This window comes from Aspergillus undulatus (assembly GCF_047715775.1).
Source record: "Aspergillus undulatus strain CBS 261.88 unplaced genomic scaffold BDV17scaffold_50, whole genome shotgun sequence".
NCBI classification, from domain to species: domain Eukaryota; kingdom Fungi; phylum Ascomycota; class Eurotiomycetes; order Eurotiales; family Aspergillaceae; genus Aspergillus; species Aspergillus undulatus.
The window spans coordinates 3,421-18,349 of NW_027396654.1; the positions used below are offsets into that span (position 1 = coordinate 3,421).

A 14,929-nucleotide genomic window follows, 5' to 3' on the forward strand; every position below is an offset into this window, starting at 1 on the left:
AGGTGGCTGGGCCGTTAATGCTTATGCAAGGGGACACAATAGCTTACTGAAGCTTGCAGAGCTTCATGTTACAAAAGTCAATTGAGCATGGGGATGAGCGACCATTATTCAGCCACAATCTCCTTGGGCAGCATGCTATGCTGTGGTGGGGATGGGTAGTAACATGTCACGACAAAGAGCAGTGCACTGCAATGATGGGACTCAACTCAACCTGAACATTGACAACATCCATCAAGCTTACCATTTTCCCCTCTTCTCCAGAATTTTCCTTTCGGGTCGGAAGACTCTCCATCCGAGTCCGAGTGTCCCGCGGCATCTTCTAGGTGGCTAACGATATCCATGTCCATATTCATCCATATTCATTGCTGCGCCTTTCAATTCTAAATCAAAGTCAGCAGACAAGACAAAAAAGGCCAAGACCAAGAACCAGAGTCTCAGCCCCATTGTCATGAGAGAAGTTCTAAATAAAGCCCTTGTAAGTTCTCTTCAGGATGTCTTTCGCCTCTTCCTTGTTGTGGCTGTAGCTGAGACATGAAGAAAGCAGTTCCAGTGAATAGGTGAATGGTGCAAACAGGGTTTTGTGCACACACATCTAATTGCATTATTTGCTGATAGGAGAGGAAAGAGATTTCAGTGAATGGGAACGACATTCTATTCTTAGCTAAATAATCATCCACACAAGCTCATAATAAGTTCTTGCGTCGCCTCCTCAACCAGATATCGGCGTCAGTGTTGAGTCATTATATGAGGAGAAGCAGGTGATCTCACAAGTGCCCTATAGTACCCTTGGCTTCGCTCTGTGTTGGTGTTCTTCTAACAATTCCCTGCGCTCTACGTTTTGTGTTGTTCATGCCATTGCCTCAGGCATTCTTTGCAACAATGCCTCATCCGGTAATGCGAACAATGTCAAAACCAAAGACAAAGACAATGGCGAAATCAAAATCCAAAGACGATAAGCTTGCGGTTACGACTATTCCGAGGTGCTTGGGACAGCGGGCACCTTTGAGGTCTCTTACGAATTCTCCTATCCCGACTCCTCCAGTCCAACAGCTCAAGAAACACACCATGAAGTCCGAGGACCAGAAATCCTGCTCAAAGATCGAGCGGTGCATCCATGACTTAATCGAAGACCAAGCCCTTGCACGCCCTGAGCAGGAAGCAATCTGCGCACACGATGGCTGCCTCTCATACGCCGAACTTGAGAATCTCTCTTCGGGCTTAGCGAACGAGCTGATCTGCCTCGAGGCTTCAGCCGAGCAACGAGTAGCCATCATGATGAGCAAGTCCGTATGGTACCCAGTGGCCGTACTTGCGGTGCTGAAATCCGGGGCTGCATTTGTCCCGCTGGATCCGAGCCATCCAGAAGCGAGATTGAAACAACTTGCAGCTGAGACTGAGCCTTGCGCAGTTATTACTACGACCCCTTTGCTTATGCAAGCGCAAATTCTGGGCTGTTCTCGTCTTCTCACTATCGATAAGTTCGATTCTACTAGCACATACGCGGCTCCTGCTCCCGTTGCAGCAGCAAGCCCCGACAATGCTGCGTACATTATCTTCACTTCCGGGTCTACCGGGAAGCCAAAGGTATGTCCTGGCCATTTAAACCGTTTCCCGCTCCAAGTAAAGTCACATGCTAATAACGTGGCAGGGAGTGGTCGTGGAACATGCAGCTCTAGCAACAAGCGCCGTGAAACGAGGCGTCGTTTTAGGGCTTAGACCGGAGTCACGTGTCCTGCAGTACGCGCCGCATACATTCGACGTCAGTGTGGATGAGATCCTCACGACCTGGATCCACGGAGGTTGTGTGTGTGTCCCCTCTGAAAATGATCGCTTCGCAATTGAAGGCTTCATGGAGGCGGCTAAAGTGACGGCTGCACTCCTCACACCAACGTCAGCGCGAACGCTCAATCCCGACGACGTACCGAGTCTTCGCACCCTCCAAACAGGCGGCGAGGTGCTTACCGAAGATGTAAACGACAAATGGTCCGGCAGGGTCATTCTTTTTAATGTGTATGGCCCAACGGAGGCTAGTGTTGCATGCGTGATCGGCAACCGCACCGGCCTACTGGGCACCGGCAACGTTCTCGGACAGCCCGTTGGAGGAAAACTATGGGTGGTCGATCCTGACGATGTATCGCGACGCTTATCGCCAAACGAGATTGGTGAGCTTGTTATATCAGGGCCAATTCTAGCTCGAGGGTACTACCGCGACTCCGTCAGAACAGAAGCGTCGTTTGTTCGGTTGCCGAAGACCGGTGAAAGAGTCTACAGGACAGGCGACCTGGCGAGTATGGACGCCGATGGAACAATATCCTATCATGGACGCAAAGACTTGGAGATCAAGATTCGAGGACAGCGTATCAACATTGCAGAGGTGGAGAATGCGATCCTCCAGTGCGATGTAGCACACAGTGCAGTTGTTGAATACCCTCGGTCCGGACCATGCATCAGGAAGCTCACCGCGATTATTCGCATCAAAAATCCTGGTCACGAATCGGGAAAAACAGCGAAAGATCCATTCGCAAGTGCCTCGCAGCTCAGCCAAGACATGCAAACGCTTCTCCACAGCCATGTGTCTGGTATCCTACCCTCAGCAATGGTGCCGTCAAAGTGGCTTGTCCTACCCACCTTGCCGCAAATGAGTTCTGGAAAGGCCGACCGCAAGCAGGTACGTGCCTGGCTGGAAGGTATGGATGAGAAGACCCACAGTCGTCTATTCCACGGTCCAAGGACTGATTCAACACCCTCAAATGATGCTTGTCTTGCGATGTGGAGCGAGGTGTTGAAGTTGGAGCCTCAGAACATACACATGGACCAATCTTTTATTCGAAACGGCGGTGATTCGATAACTGCTATGGAAGCTCGACGCCTGTCACTGAAGGGTGGACTTGTCATTAACATTCCTGATCTCCTAGGCGGTTTGAGCCTAAACGAGATCTGCCAGAAGGCAGCTTCAACCGCTCTCCCGACATCTTCATTGACCCTGGAGAAGGACACCAACGAGCCTTTTCCCCTGTCTCCTGTTCAGAGAATGTACTTTGACAAGATGGGAGACGTCGCTCTGAACATGCAGCAACGAGTGCATGTCGATATGGCTCAGCCTGTTCACCCTGACATTATGCGCACTGCACTAAACTATGTGATTAAGAAGCATGACATGCTCGCGACCCGGTTCCTACTCCACGAGGGGACTTGGGTGCAAAGGCAGCCATTGAAAGAAGACATTGAACCTGAGTCTCAATACCACTTTTTCACAGATGCACCCGCATCACTAAGCGACTTCTGCACCGAGGCAATGGACATTGTGAACGGACCCTTACTCCACGCGCACTTGGTAACTTCAGGAAGCAGCAGACAAGCCCTGGCGCTTTGCGTACACCATCTAGTGGTTGACTTCGTGTCATGGAGAGTCATTCTGCACGATCTGCATGAGGGCTTGGTTGCAGCACAAAGTGCCACAGTCCCACAGCAGCTCAGCTCTTCGACGCTGACCTTCCAACAGTGGTCTCGAGAGGAGATCAAGTACGCGTCTTCCCTCGAACCAGCTACCGTACTGCCTTTCGGGATTGGTCCCCTTGATTTGAGCTTTTGGCAACCAGCAGGTGCACCGGCTCTCTCCAACACGTTTTCGGATGAAACTCGTTATAATTTCCGCTTGTCGGCCAGACAGACTGCTCAGCTTCTGGATAGGTTCACGATTCCGTCGTCCGTCCATCCCACAGATGTCATGATCAGCACCTTCGCGATGGCTTTCCGCCGTATCTTCCCTGAGCGCGACACGCCGAACATATTCATCGAGAGTCACGGTCGCGAACCATGGCACCCCTCACTGGATGTTTCCCAGACGGTAGGCTGGTTCACTGCCGCATATCCCATGCACCTACCAAAGGACACTTTATCTCAGCTCACCAACGCTATTCGCGCCGCCAGCGAGCGCCGGCAAGCCATCCCAAACAATGGCCATTCGTACTGGGCCTGCCGGTATCTCTCCGACGAAGGACGGAGAACATTCGGCCAGGATGTGCGACATCGCGAGATGGAAGTTGTGTTCAACTACGCAGGCACCGTCATCCAACGTGCTGCTGACCAAAAACTATTGGGAGAAAGTGTGCGCATCACTGAGGTTGGTCATCCCGAATGCTCACGATTCTCATTGTTCGACATCGCTGCAGCAATAGAGCAGCCAGAGCACCGACTTGTCATCACATACAGCTTTCCCAAGAGCATTGCACATCAAGAGCGCATCCAGGAGTTGATACAAACCCACCGAGAAATGCTCATTTTTGCAGTTGAGGAGAAGATGGAGAAGATGAGCATAAATGAACTGTTGTCACCGCAGCTATCGATTCCCAAGGATGTCGCTCATCAGCTTGAGGCAAGGGGGATTGACGCCGATCGTGATGTCGAGAACGTTTACGCAGCCTCTGCGATACAACAGAACATGCTCCGGAGGCAGAGATTGGAGCCATGGTGCTACCTTGTCCGAGGAACATGGACTGTGGACAAATCCACTGAGGGCTCGCCATCCGTTGATATGCATCGTTTGGCGAAAGCATGGTCTGAAGTTGTACGCCGGCATTCGACTCTGAGAACGGTCTTTCTATACAGCCAAGAACAGCAGCAGTTTAGTTCAGTCGCTCTTCACGATGTTCAGTCATCCATCATAGTGCGGCAATCTTCGGGGACCGACTGCAGTTCGCTCTGCCGTGAACCAGAGACCCTGGGTCCACCGCATCGCATGGTGCTGCAGGAATTGGGTGATGGACGCGTGGAGTGCCAGCTCGAATTTAGCCATGCCATCATTGATGCAGCCTCTCGATCAACAATTATACAAGACTTGGCGGATGCATACGAAGGAAAGCTCGAGCACCGTACGCTAGACTCGCCGCCATTTTGGACGTATGCGAGCCGGACTCAAACTGCAGGGAATCACTCCGACTCCTCCACCGCCCTTCAGAAGGACAGGCCTTTTGTCGGACGCGTAGTCTCCCTTGCAGTTGACTTGGCATGCTCTGGTACTTCCATTTTCGACGCCTGCAAGACAAATGGAATCACGATGTCCAGCTTCTTCATGGCAGCTTGGTCTGGTGTACTGTCGCAAAACCTCAACAACCATGCAGTCTCCTTTGATTATGTACAATCTGACAGATCTGTGGATATCCCAGGTATTGAGCAGGCCGTTGGCCCATACCTTCGACTACCAGCATGCGAGGTGGTCGTTGAGCCGGGTATGTCTGCAGTGGAGCTAGCTCGGCTCGTCCAGGCACAGCGCGCAGTTTCCCAGCAATCAGGCTTTGATCTCCCGAGCTTGCCAACTTCTAAGCAAGGGTATACCAGCCTCGTGAATATCCGCAACAGCGGCACCGAGAGCTTGAACTTAGTTTCCGGAGAAGTACGGTGGAGCCTGACCAGTTTCAACGACCCATGGGATTACGACCTCATTTTTGCGGTAAACCTCAGGCACTCACAGGTACTAGGATGCTCCATCGATTATGCGGAGGGCACAGTGTCCGCACAAGTAGCATCTGGGTTTGCCAAGAGTCTGAGCACCAAGGTGGAGAGAATGATGCAGGAAATGATGTAGAGCACTTCGCATTGCGTTGAACGTGGCATGTTTTGGTATTGGGTCATATATTTAGGTAATTTCTTCGAATGGTGTGGACTTCTCCTTGCATATGGTGGCTGTGGACATCATTAATTCTTTGTTTAATGAAAGTATGTTAAGATCTAGATCTCGTCTCACCGCGTTTTCCATGCGTCGGGCTTACTCATGGTTATCCCTGGCCTTTTTTGCCGTGCAGGGCGGGTTATGGAGATATAAGCTGAGCCCATGGCAGCTGGGAAGAACAAAGTAGTGTTGACAAGTGGTGCGAAGATGCTGACCAATACCAACCTTCCTATATGGGCCATTCTGTTGGCGTTGGCCCTCGTCTGCTGCCTGGGACTCTGTGTCAATAGACTAGTCTTCAGTCCAATCGTCAGATTCCCCGGGCCCAGATTAGCCGCTGTAACCTTCTGGTACGAATTTTATTATGATGTAGTTCAGCGAGGGCAGTATTTTCGAGAGATCGAAAAGATGCACCAACGATATGGCATGATGTCCCCTTCGTCTGGGTTGTGTGCGCGCTCACTGACCATCCCATAGGACCTGTTGTTCGCATAAATCCTTTCGAGCTTCATGTGCAAGACCCCGACTTCTACCCAGTCCTATACACAGGGCCGACGCACCGACGCCATAAATGGCCATGGGCTGCCAGGATGTTCGGCAACAATACATCGGCTTTCTCGACAGTTGCGCACGATCACCACCGGCTTCGTCGTTCGGCTTTGAACCCTCTTTTCTCACGAACAGCGATCCAGCGCATGACTCCGAGGATTCAAAATCGGCTTCGACAACTGTGCCACAGACTAGACGGAATCTCAGCCTCCTGGGGAGTGGTGGACTTGGGTTTGGCATTCACTGTGTTCGCGGCAGATGTCATCACTGAGTACTGTTTTGGACGCTCACTAGACTTGGTCCACAGCCCAAACTTTGCAGCAGACTGGGTGGAGATGGTAGCGGCACCCTCGGAACTGGGGCACTTGGTGAAACAATGCCCATGGATCTTACCACTACTATGGTGGTTCCCTCGATGGGCGGTGCGGGCCATAGTGCCTGGAGTTGCACTTTTATATCAGATCCAGGAGGTTTGTACACTTCTCAGCTTCATGGGGTCAATGGCTGACCGATGCAGAGAATGAGCAGACAAATCCAGCCTTTGGCTGAGCGGAAGCCAAAGAATAAAAATTCACGCCCCACGACAGTCTTCGATATTCTCTTAGCAGGTGACTTGCCTCCGGCTGAGAAGACAGTGCAACGATTGAAAGGCGAAGGGCAAACGATAATCGGCGCTGGGACGCTGACCACTGGGAATGCTCTGAAGACCATGGTTTTCCATATCCAGGCAAATCCTCACATTCTGCAAAGCCTCCGAACAGAGCTTGACACCGCATTGTCAGACGTCGACCCCTTGAACATGCCCGACTCGACCCACCTCGAACGCCTTCCATACCTCACATCGTGTATTTGGGAAGGTCTCCGACTGGCTTATGGAGTGACTCACAGGCTCCAGCTGATCGCCGAGGAACCGCTCAATTGTGCCGGAAAGGAAATACCCGCCGGAACGCCTGTGGGCATGACCTCGATATTCATGCACGACAACCCCGTCGTTTTCCCAGATCCACGCACATTCCGTCCAGAGCGCTGGCTGGGGATGGACCCTGAGACTCGAGGCAAGATCATGGGTCGACATTTTGTGCCTTTCAGTAAAGGGTCTCGGATGTGTTTGGGTATGCACCTGGCATATGCTGAGCTGTATCTCGTGCTCGCAACGGTCTTTCGACGGTATGAGGTGCAGCTGATGGGCGTGACACGGGACGATATCGACATGGCGCACGACTTCTTTGACCCAGCACCGAAGCAGGATTCCAAGGGATTGATAGTGAGACTTGGGCGCAGAGCCCAGTTCCAGGAGCACACGCAGCTGTCTGGTCAGAGTTGCTAGAGGAGGCTGAGTGGTATTGAGGAAGGCGCGATGGGTTAGCTCCGCGTTGTGCACGTGACCATCAAGTCCTCCCACCTTGGAAGGAGCTGCTATACACCTAGTAACTGCACTATACACACCCAAATAACACTTCATTAGCACTGCCTATGAGTATCTGTAACAGACTTTTCTCTATATATATGATACGTTGCCTAACACATTTGACAGATATCGGCGGGGCTAGTGGACCGATCGGCCGAGGAGTGCACACCTCATTATACATATTTTGGTCCAAGGACTTGGCTGGTGGACACTATCCGTTGTGCCGTCAAAGAACAGTGGATTGGGTGCTGTTGATAGCCCGACAGGCGAGTGTACAGCTACGACAGGGGACATTTGAGTACTTGCACAAAACAGCCATCCAGGCAGAATTCGCAATTATCGTGTTCAAGCTTCTGCTATACCGTGGAACCTCAATGTCAAAGTTACATAGAGCGTAAGTGCAATACCACGCTAAGCGTAAGGAATACCCGATTGGGCGTAGCGTACTGATAGAGATAACAGAAAAAAAATCCAACGGAATTCCAATCTCATCAGCTTCATCAGCCAACACTCCGGGCACCTGAGCGATCGCGGAGTCAATCGCCAATCTCTACCTACCCTCGACTGACTCCTTCCGGCCTCTCCCAGCCATGGCGGCCCCCGTCCTCCCCCCGACGCAGGTCAAGCTGCCTGAGCTGCCCGCATCGCCATTAAGCCCAGAGCAACTCCACTGGAAGACCTTCAAGAATCCTCTCCTCATCCCCTCGCCAGCAAATGGTCCAGTCAACTTCATCACACAGCCCGCCGCGCCGTCATCCGCGTCTGCCTTTCCCTCCCTCACACAGCCCCCCGACATCTTCACCGTTACGACGGGCGCCCGCGTCCAAATCTACTCCATCCGCACACGCAAACTCCTCCGCTCGATAACACGGTTCGACGACACAGCGCGCGGCACAGATGTCCGTCCCGATGGCAGGATCCTCGTCGCTGGTGATGATACAGGCACGATACAGGTGTTTGACGTGAGTTCGCGGGCGATCTTGAAGACGTGGAAGGACCACAAGCAGCCAGTCTGGGTGACAAAGTTTTCGCCTAGCGACCCGACGTGCGTTCTCTCTGCAAGTGACGACCGGACAGTGCGGTTATGGGATTTGCCGAGCGAGAGTAGTGTCAAGAGCTTCGTGGGCCACTCCGACTACGTGCGCAGTGCGGCTTTCATGCCGGGCTCGCTGGCTTCATCGGGCTCTTTAATCTCCGGTAGTTATGACAGGACGGTACGCTTGTGGGATCCTCGTGTGGAGGGACGATCCGCCATGACGTTCAAGATGGGTGCGCCGCTGGAAACTGTTCTTCCCATGCCGACTGGGACGACGGTGCTGGCTGCGGCGGACAACAAGATTGCTGTGCTGGATATCGTTGCTGGAAAGCCATTGCACATGATTCAGAGCCACCAAAAGACGGTCACTTCGTTATCTCTAGCTTCAGATGGAACGCGGTTACTGAGCGGTGCGCTCGACGGCCACTTGAAGATCCACGAAACAACAGGCTGGAATGTCGTCGCGGGCTTCAAATACCAATCGCCAATCCTGTCACTATGCGCCATCACCTCCGGCACAGCACGAGAAGACAAGCACATCGCAGTTGGTATGCAGTCGGGACTGCTATCCGTCAAAACCCGACTCTCAGGCCAACAAAAAGCGCGCGAGCGCGAGCGCAAGAAGGAAATGGAAGCGCTACTAGCCGGCAAAATTGAAGAACACGACCGCAAGATGAAGAAACGCCAAGGCACCGCGCAAGCGCGCCGATGGCGCGGTCTCGATTTCGTCGGCGAGGGCGTCGACATCATCATCGAGGGCAACGAAGCCCGCCGCCGCAAGAAGGAGAAGGGGTGGGAAATCGATCTTCGCAAGGGCCGCTACGGCATTGCCCTCGACAAGGTCCTTGAGTCGAATGATAAAATCGCACAGCTTACTCTCTTCTCGGAGCTGCGGCATCGCTCGGCGCTGCGCGCTTCCCTGGCTGGGAGGGACGAGGTCACACTCCAGCCGGTGCTGCAGTGGGTATACAAGCATATTATGGAGCCGAGACTTGTAGGCCTGAGCGTGGAGGTTGCGATGAACGTACTGGACATCTATTCTGGGAATCTGGGGCAGTCCGAGCAGATTGATCAGATGGTGGAGCGGTTACACTATCGTGTCCGCGAGGAAGTGGACTTTGCGCATCGGGCGTTCGAGACGAAGGGAATGCTGGATATGTTGCGTGCTTGACCAAACCATACCATGACATAGATATCGATCATTTACACGGCCTGGAGTTTAGGTGGGATGGAAAAGGACTGGACTTGACTTGTATAGCACATAATGCAATGAATACTGGATCGAAATTCACTGAAACAACCTCGAAAACCCCCCCGCCGGCGGCTGCAACCAATTCCGCCTATCGTACTCCCACCCACTTGCCCCCTCAATAACATGAAACGTATACGCAAACCGACTCTTATCCCCGGTATTCTTCTCACTCTTATGCAGCACATTCCCATGAATAAGGACCAGCGAGCCGGCCTTGATATCAACCACATCTGGCTCCCCCAAACCCGCATCCCCGTCTTCTTCAACCTGTAAATCTTTGGGATATTGAGCCCCCTCATTCCCCACAAACTCCGTCCCACAAACCTCACCCGAAGCATTATACCTCCTCACGAACCGCCTCTTAATCCCCCCCGACACCTTCCGATGAGAACCAGGATAGAATCCCAACGTCGCGTTCCCGACCCTGGCATCCTGCAATGCAATCCAGAACCCGACGGCGCTTGGCGGGCTTGTATACAAGAACTCGCTATCCCTGTGCGGCGGAACCGCACCCCCGATACCCGGCTGCTTAAGGATAACCATACTCTGCAACACCCTGGGGTCACGAAACCCCAGGTCCCGCGCTATATCCGCATTCCGGCTCGAAAGGGTAACCTCGCTGAATGGTTTGTTCAGAGTTGGATCATGTAGTGCGTGCCCGATTTTATTCACGGCTTCTTCCTTTGGTCGTGTGAGTTGGGAGTCTTTGACTGCGTCCGGCTCGAAGAAGAATCGAATTTTGTCGCCGCTGTTTAGGAAGTAGTCGTCGCCGACGTGCGGTTTATCGTCCTTTTCGTCATCGCCCGTCGTGAATTGGGTCAATGGGTGGGAGGAGAGGTCGAAGGAAGAGAGGAGGGAGTTTGTTTCGGTTATGAGGGCGTTGGTTTGGGATGTGTTTAGGTAGTCGGGTATCACGAGGTAGCCATTTTCGTGGAATTGGGTGAGTTGGTCTGGAGTGAGGAAGGGCATTTTGTTGGTTTTCCTGCCTCTTCTTCGGGAGTGAGGTGGTGTAGAGAAAGAGGAAGCGGTCCGATGGCGGGGAGAATGTTTGGTGCGCTTATATGCGGGGTTCCGGATTGGACAGTGATACTCCGTTTGGGCATAGCGTGGTGCATTTCCCAAGTGTAGATACAAAGTATCTGAAGGTGATCCAACGAGATGAGATCAGTTGATGCTCAGTATCTGATTCATCCAGCTTTGCATCATGGTTACCCACCTGCTCTTGGTCAGTTGCACAGGAACCCAGCCATGACATCAACCCTCGCCACTGGCAGTCTATATATCCAACCGCGACCCTCGCCATGCCCGTACCTTTCACTCAATAATACAATACCATATCAAACTCGATATATGAGTCAAGCCAAACCAATAACCTCACGTTCATCAATTACTCAATAAGTCAACCACACAATGCCCACCTCCTCATCAACCTCAACCTCCTTCTACTCCTCCTCCTCTACGTCCTCCAACGGCCACGAATACTCCACCGGCCACCGCTACCAAACAGTCAGTCACACCGACCCCGACGGGACAACCACCGTGCGCACGATCATGCAGGACATGGGGCAGCCCGTTATCGTTGAAGAACATCGATACGACCAGACCGGTCGCGAACTTGCGGCTCTCCCGGATGCGAAGAGTGAGGGGGTTAGGAGGATCGAAGATGTGGGGGATTTAGATGAGGATGTCGATGCGGAGGGGGAGTTTGTTGAGGAGTTTGTTGAGGAGCCTGACACTGGAAGCAAGTCGACGGGGAGGAGGGTCTAAGGATTGGATGAATAGGATGGGATATCCAGGTGTGATGTGATGATTAAAGATGGGGATGATTTGATGATTTATGGACTTATATGTACTCTTAATATGAATCGATATCATAACTTAGCGTCTTCCTCGATTATGAGTCTTAACCTCCACCTAGCTGCGTGGTTGATATGGTGTTGTCGACTATGCCTAGTTGCCTACCGAGCATAGCGGGCCTGGTATCTTGACAAGAACAGACTCCAGCCTCGTCATAAGTATGCTTTGCTCACAACTGGCTTCGTGGTGCCCCCAGATCAACCGCCAACGAGTCTACTAGCTCGCGAACTCTCAGGGCTGCCCCATAGCTGTAGACATATCCCAAACTACCAAACCGTACGCATGCACAACACCCCCTTCGGCCTCAGCCTCCAGGCGGTACCCCCGGCCTTTCCTTCCGGCCGAAATGACACAATGTCCTTCGCTGTCTCCATACTAGCCCAGTTCTGGTTCTCGTCTCCCGGGAGATCGTGGGCAATTATAGTCACTTGATAGCCCGCGCCGTTGAGGACGAGAGTTGAATGAAGACCAATGACACCTGGGCCGATGATTGTCACGTCCATTTTACTTTATTGCTGTGGCCTGCGCCGACAGTTTAGGCGAGCTTTCAGCAGCAATATGAGAGAGGATTTATATTGTACCGTCATCTGGTACGGAACGGCCTTCCTGCTAGGGGTCGTCGTCGGCTCTATCTAGAGACAACCTGAAGAGGGAGGGGGCTCAATGACCAGATAAGCACTTGTTGGAGAAGCCTCGGAACGACTTTCATGTTTCCATTTTTAGGGTCCCCATCGATCTCCTCCATGGCAGACCAGGCTTTGAGAGACCCGTCTTTTGGGTATACATTGGGGGCTTCTTGGCTTAGGCAATTATGTGGGAGTGTGTATAGAAGTATTACGACTTCATTCTTCCTGTCTCATGCCTAGGCGAACAGTCAATCTAGCCATACAGGCAATCCCTTTCTCACCAAAAAGAATGAATCCAACGGAGAGGGTATACATCGTTCATTCACTCCATGCTATGCGACAAGATCATATCCAGACTCCTTAACGGCCACCGCAAGCCGCTCCTTCAATCCCCCCCTCATGCATAACAAACGGCTTCCGCAACCCCTCCCCCCGTCTTCCACCCCCTCAGGTCCATCCCAGTCTTAACACCCGCCGAATAATTCCCCGCCTCAAGCAACTTGGAAACAGGGAAAATCTTCTCCCACAGCGCCCCGTCCTCCTTCAGGTCGTTTTCGATTAAGCTCGTAGAGTGTAATTCCATGCACATGGTGTACATAGATTTATGTTAACATCTTTGACAAAGCAGCTAAGAGTCACTGAACAGTGTCAATGTGAACAGAGGACGGGGTATAGTAGAGTAAGCAGATGCTGGGGAGATCCAATACAACCAGATAGCTAGGCATTAGCTTAACTATCCTCCATCCGCTCAGGCCAAACAGCCTTTAAGACTGGCTTTTCGGTCCACCTAGGTAGCGGTACTACACTACATTGTCTCGCCATCACCTCAGCAGATGACCTAACTCACACGGCCAGCCCTCTCAATGTAGCAATATCTGGAATAGGCCCGGGTAGGAAGGATATGCTTTCAGTTTTTTTTGCACGTTGATTGGCCTACCTAGCCTCCGACCGTCGCCGGCGATGTCATCCACTCTTCCAGTCATTCATCAAGGCAACCTCAGCCTCCCCTCGCCCCTCCGCGACTTCAACCTCTCCACATACTTCGGCAGCTCATAGGCCCAGTAGCAAAGCATCCCAGCGACAAATCCAACAGCATCATTCTTGAATCCGACAAGCAATCCTACGGTTACCATCATAACCATCCACCTCTTCCCCCGCTCTTCCTCACTCAGACTCCTCGACTCACCATCAACATGAGCCCCCAGATCCCTCGCACCAGCCGTATTCAAGCTTTCCCCGACCCTGACAAGCTCTAACCCTGCCGCAATAACCATCACAGCGAGCAAAGCCTTGGGGAATCGATGAAGGAGGTCAACGAGACTCTCACCAAAGAGAAGGCCGACGACGAGTTTAACCACACCCAAAAAGATAACACTTGCCCCCGACCGCGCGCCAAAGCGGTACTGCGCCGCTAAACCGCCCGACCCATGGCAGACGGGCATAGCACCGAACCAAACGCCAATTAGGTTCATGAGGGAGACGCTCAGCCCAATTGCCGTTACGGAGGGCGTTGGGACCGAGGGAAGCAAGTCGGCTGCGAGATGAACGACCGCGACGACGGAGTTGAGTGTTGTGAGCGGGAGTTGGCCGAGGCCTGCGTCTATGGCGCCGTGGGTCCATTGGTGGCCGGTTGGTACGACGATAGAAGGATGCCAGAGGGGGAAAGAGGGGAGGGAGCTCTTTAAGGCGCTGCGGATGATGGCTAGGACTAGACCGATTATGAAGACGACAAGGGCATAGGGGAGTCGACGGGGCGTGGAATTCGTGAGGAGCAGCGCGACGAACACTCCGATTGCCCAGAGGCGATTATCGGCCCACGAGGGATGGATCCAGCCTAGGTCGCGAAGAGTCGTGCAGGCTGCCATGACAAGGGACAGTCCAGCTCCAACTTGAATACCCTTGACGACGGGAATGGGGATGACGCGGGTGAACCATTGCAGTAGGCCCGTGATACTTCCGACGAAGAGCACTGCAGCTACAAATATACCTGCGGCTGCGATGGAGCCGGGGGAGAAAGACCGCGCGATCGCAACGGCGGCAATGGCCTTCATGGGCTGGACGGGAAGCGGGATACCGAAGACGAGCCCGGTGAGGATGTTGAAAATGCCAGAGAAGATCAGCGTGCTAGCTAATGACACTGTCCCATTTGCAGCGAGAGCTAGTGCAATGGGGAGAAAGGTCCCCAGGTCTCCGAGCGAGCCAGCGATCTCCGAGACATAGTGATGCTTGAAGGTGGAGATGTTGTATTCGGTGATTGATTGAAGTCGGGAGCGGAGAGTCATCTGTTGTCGGTTAATAGCAAAATAATGAACTGGCGGCCATGTACTTATAGAATAATGGGATGCGTACCTTGAACAGACTGAACCACTGGACTCTGAGAGAGAGATGTAAGCTGCAGTTGCAGTTGGAGTTGGAGACGGTGGGATGCTCTTACTCTCTTATACATGCAGCCCGCGCTAAACCCGATCAAGCACTTTAAGTCCGAGCTGCGCCATGACGTACCTTATCTCCACGTGATCAATGTCACCCGTGA

General features: G+C 52.7%; 5 protein-coding genes across 5 annotated transcripts; 3 read left to right on the forward strand and 2 right to left on the reverse strand.

Annotated features, from left to right (window-relative positions):
- Nucleotides 1-879: 879 nt before the first annotated feature.
- Nucleotides 880-7,544, forward strand: BDV17DRAFT_294141 (uncharacterized protein; the record flags this gene model as incomplete). The annotated part of the gene is made up of 4 exons (XM_073762776.1): nt 880-1,584; nt 1,649-5,228; nt 6,146-6,687; nt 6,735-7,544. The coding sequence occupies 4 exons, from the start codon at nt 880-882 to the stop codon at nt 7,542-7,544; spliced, it is 5,637 nt and encodes a 1,878-aa protein (XP_073612543.1).
- Nucleotides 7,545-8,130: 586 nt separating this feature from the next.
- BDV17DRAFT_271155 (snoRNA-binding rRNA-processing protein UTP15) lies at nt 8,131-9,958 on the forward strand. The gene has a single exon (XM_073758766.1). The coding sequence runs from the start codon at nt 8,216-8,218 to the stop codon at nt 9,830-9,832; it is 1,617 nt and encodes a 538-aa protein (XP_073612544.1). The 5' UTR covers nt 8,131-8,215; the 3' UTR covers nt 9,833-9,958.
- On the reverse strand, nt 9,950-10,882 carry BDV17DRAFT_294143 (phytanoyl-CoA dioxygenase family protein; the record flags this gene model as incomplete). Its single annotated transcript, XM_073762777.1, has 1 exon — nt 9,950-10,882. One exon carries the CDS (start codon nt 10,880-10,882, stop codon nt 9,950-9,952), a length of 933 nt encoding a protein of 310 aa, XP_073612545.1.
- Nucleotides 10,883-11,083: 201 nt separating this feature from the next.
- On the forward strand, nt 11,084-11,838 carry BDV17DRAFT_271157 (uncharacterized protein). The gene has a single exon (XM_073758767.1). It carries the CDS (start codon nt 11,324-11,326, stop codon nt 11,678-11,680), a length of 357 nt encoding a protein of 118 aa, XP_073612546.1. The 5' UTR covers nt 11,084-11,323; the 3' UTR covers nt 11,681-11,838.
- A 1,004-nt stretch (nt 11,839-12,842) lies between these two features.
- Nucleotides 12,843-14,788, reverse strand: BDV17DRAFT_271159 (putative sulfate/molybdate transporter). Its single transcript, XM_073758768.1, has 2 exons — nt 14,746-14,788; nt 12,843-14,678 (listed from the first exon to the last, which is right to left on the reverse strand). The coding sequence occupies exon 2, from the start codon at nt 14,676-14,678 to the stop codon at nt 13,383-13,385; it is 1,296 nt and encodes a 431-aa protein (XP_073612547.1). The 5' UTR covers nt 14,746-14,788; the 3' UTR covers nt 12,843-13,382.
- Between the last annotated feature and the right edge of the window lie 141 nt (nt 14,789-14,929).

Coding starts and splice junctions, on each gene's coding strand:
- BDV17DRAFT_271157 (XM_073758767.1), top strand. CDS start 11,324: ATGCCCACCTCCTCATCAACCTCAACCTCCTTCTACTCCTCCTCCTCT.
- BDV17DRAFT_271159 (XM_073758768.1), bottom strand. CDS start 14,678: ATGACTCTCCGCTCCCGACTTCAATCAATCACCGAATACAACATCTCC.
- BDV17DRAFT_271155 (XM_073758766.1), top strand. CDS start 8,216: ATGGCGGCCCCCGTCCTCCCCCCGACGCAGGTCAAGCTGCCTGAGCTG.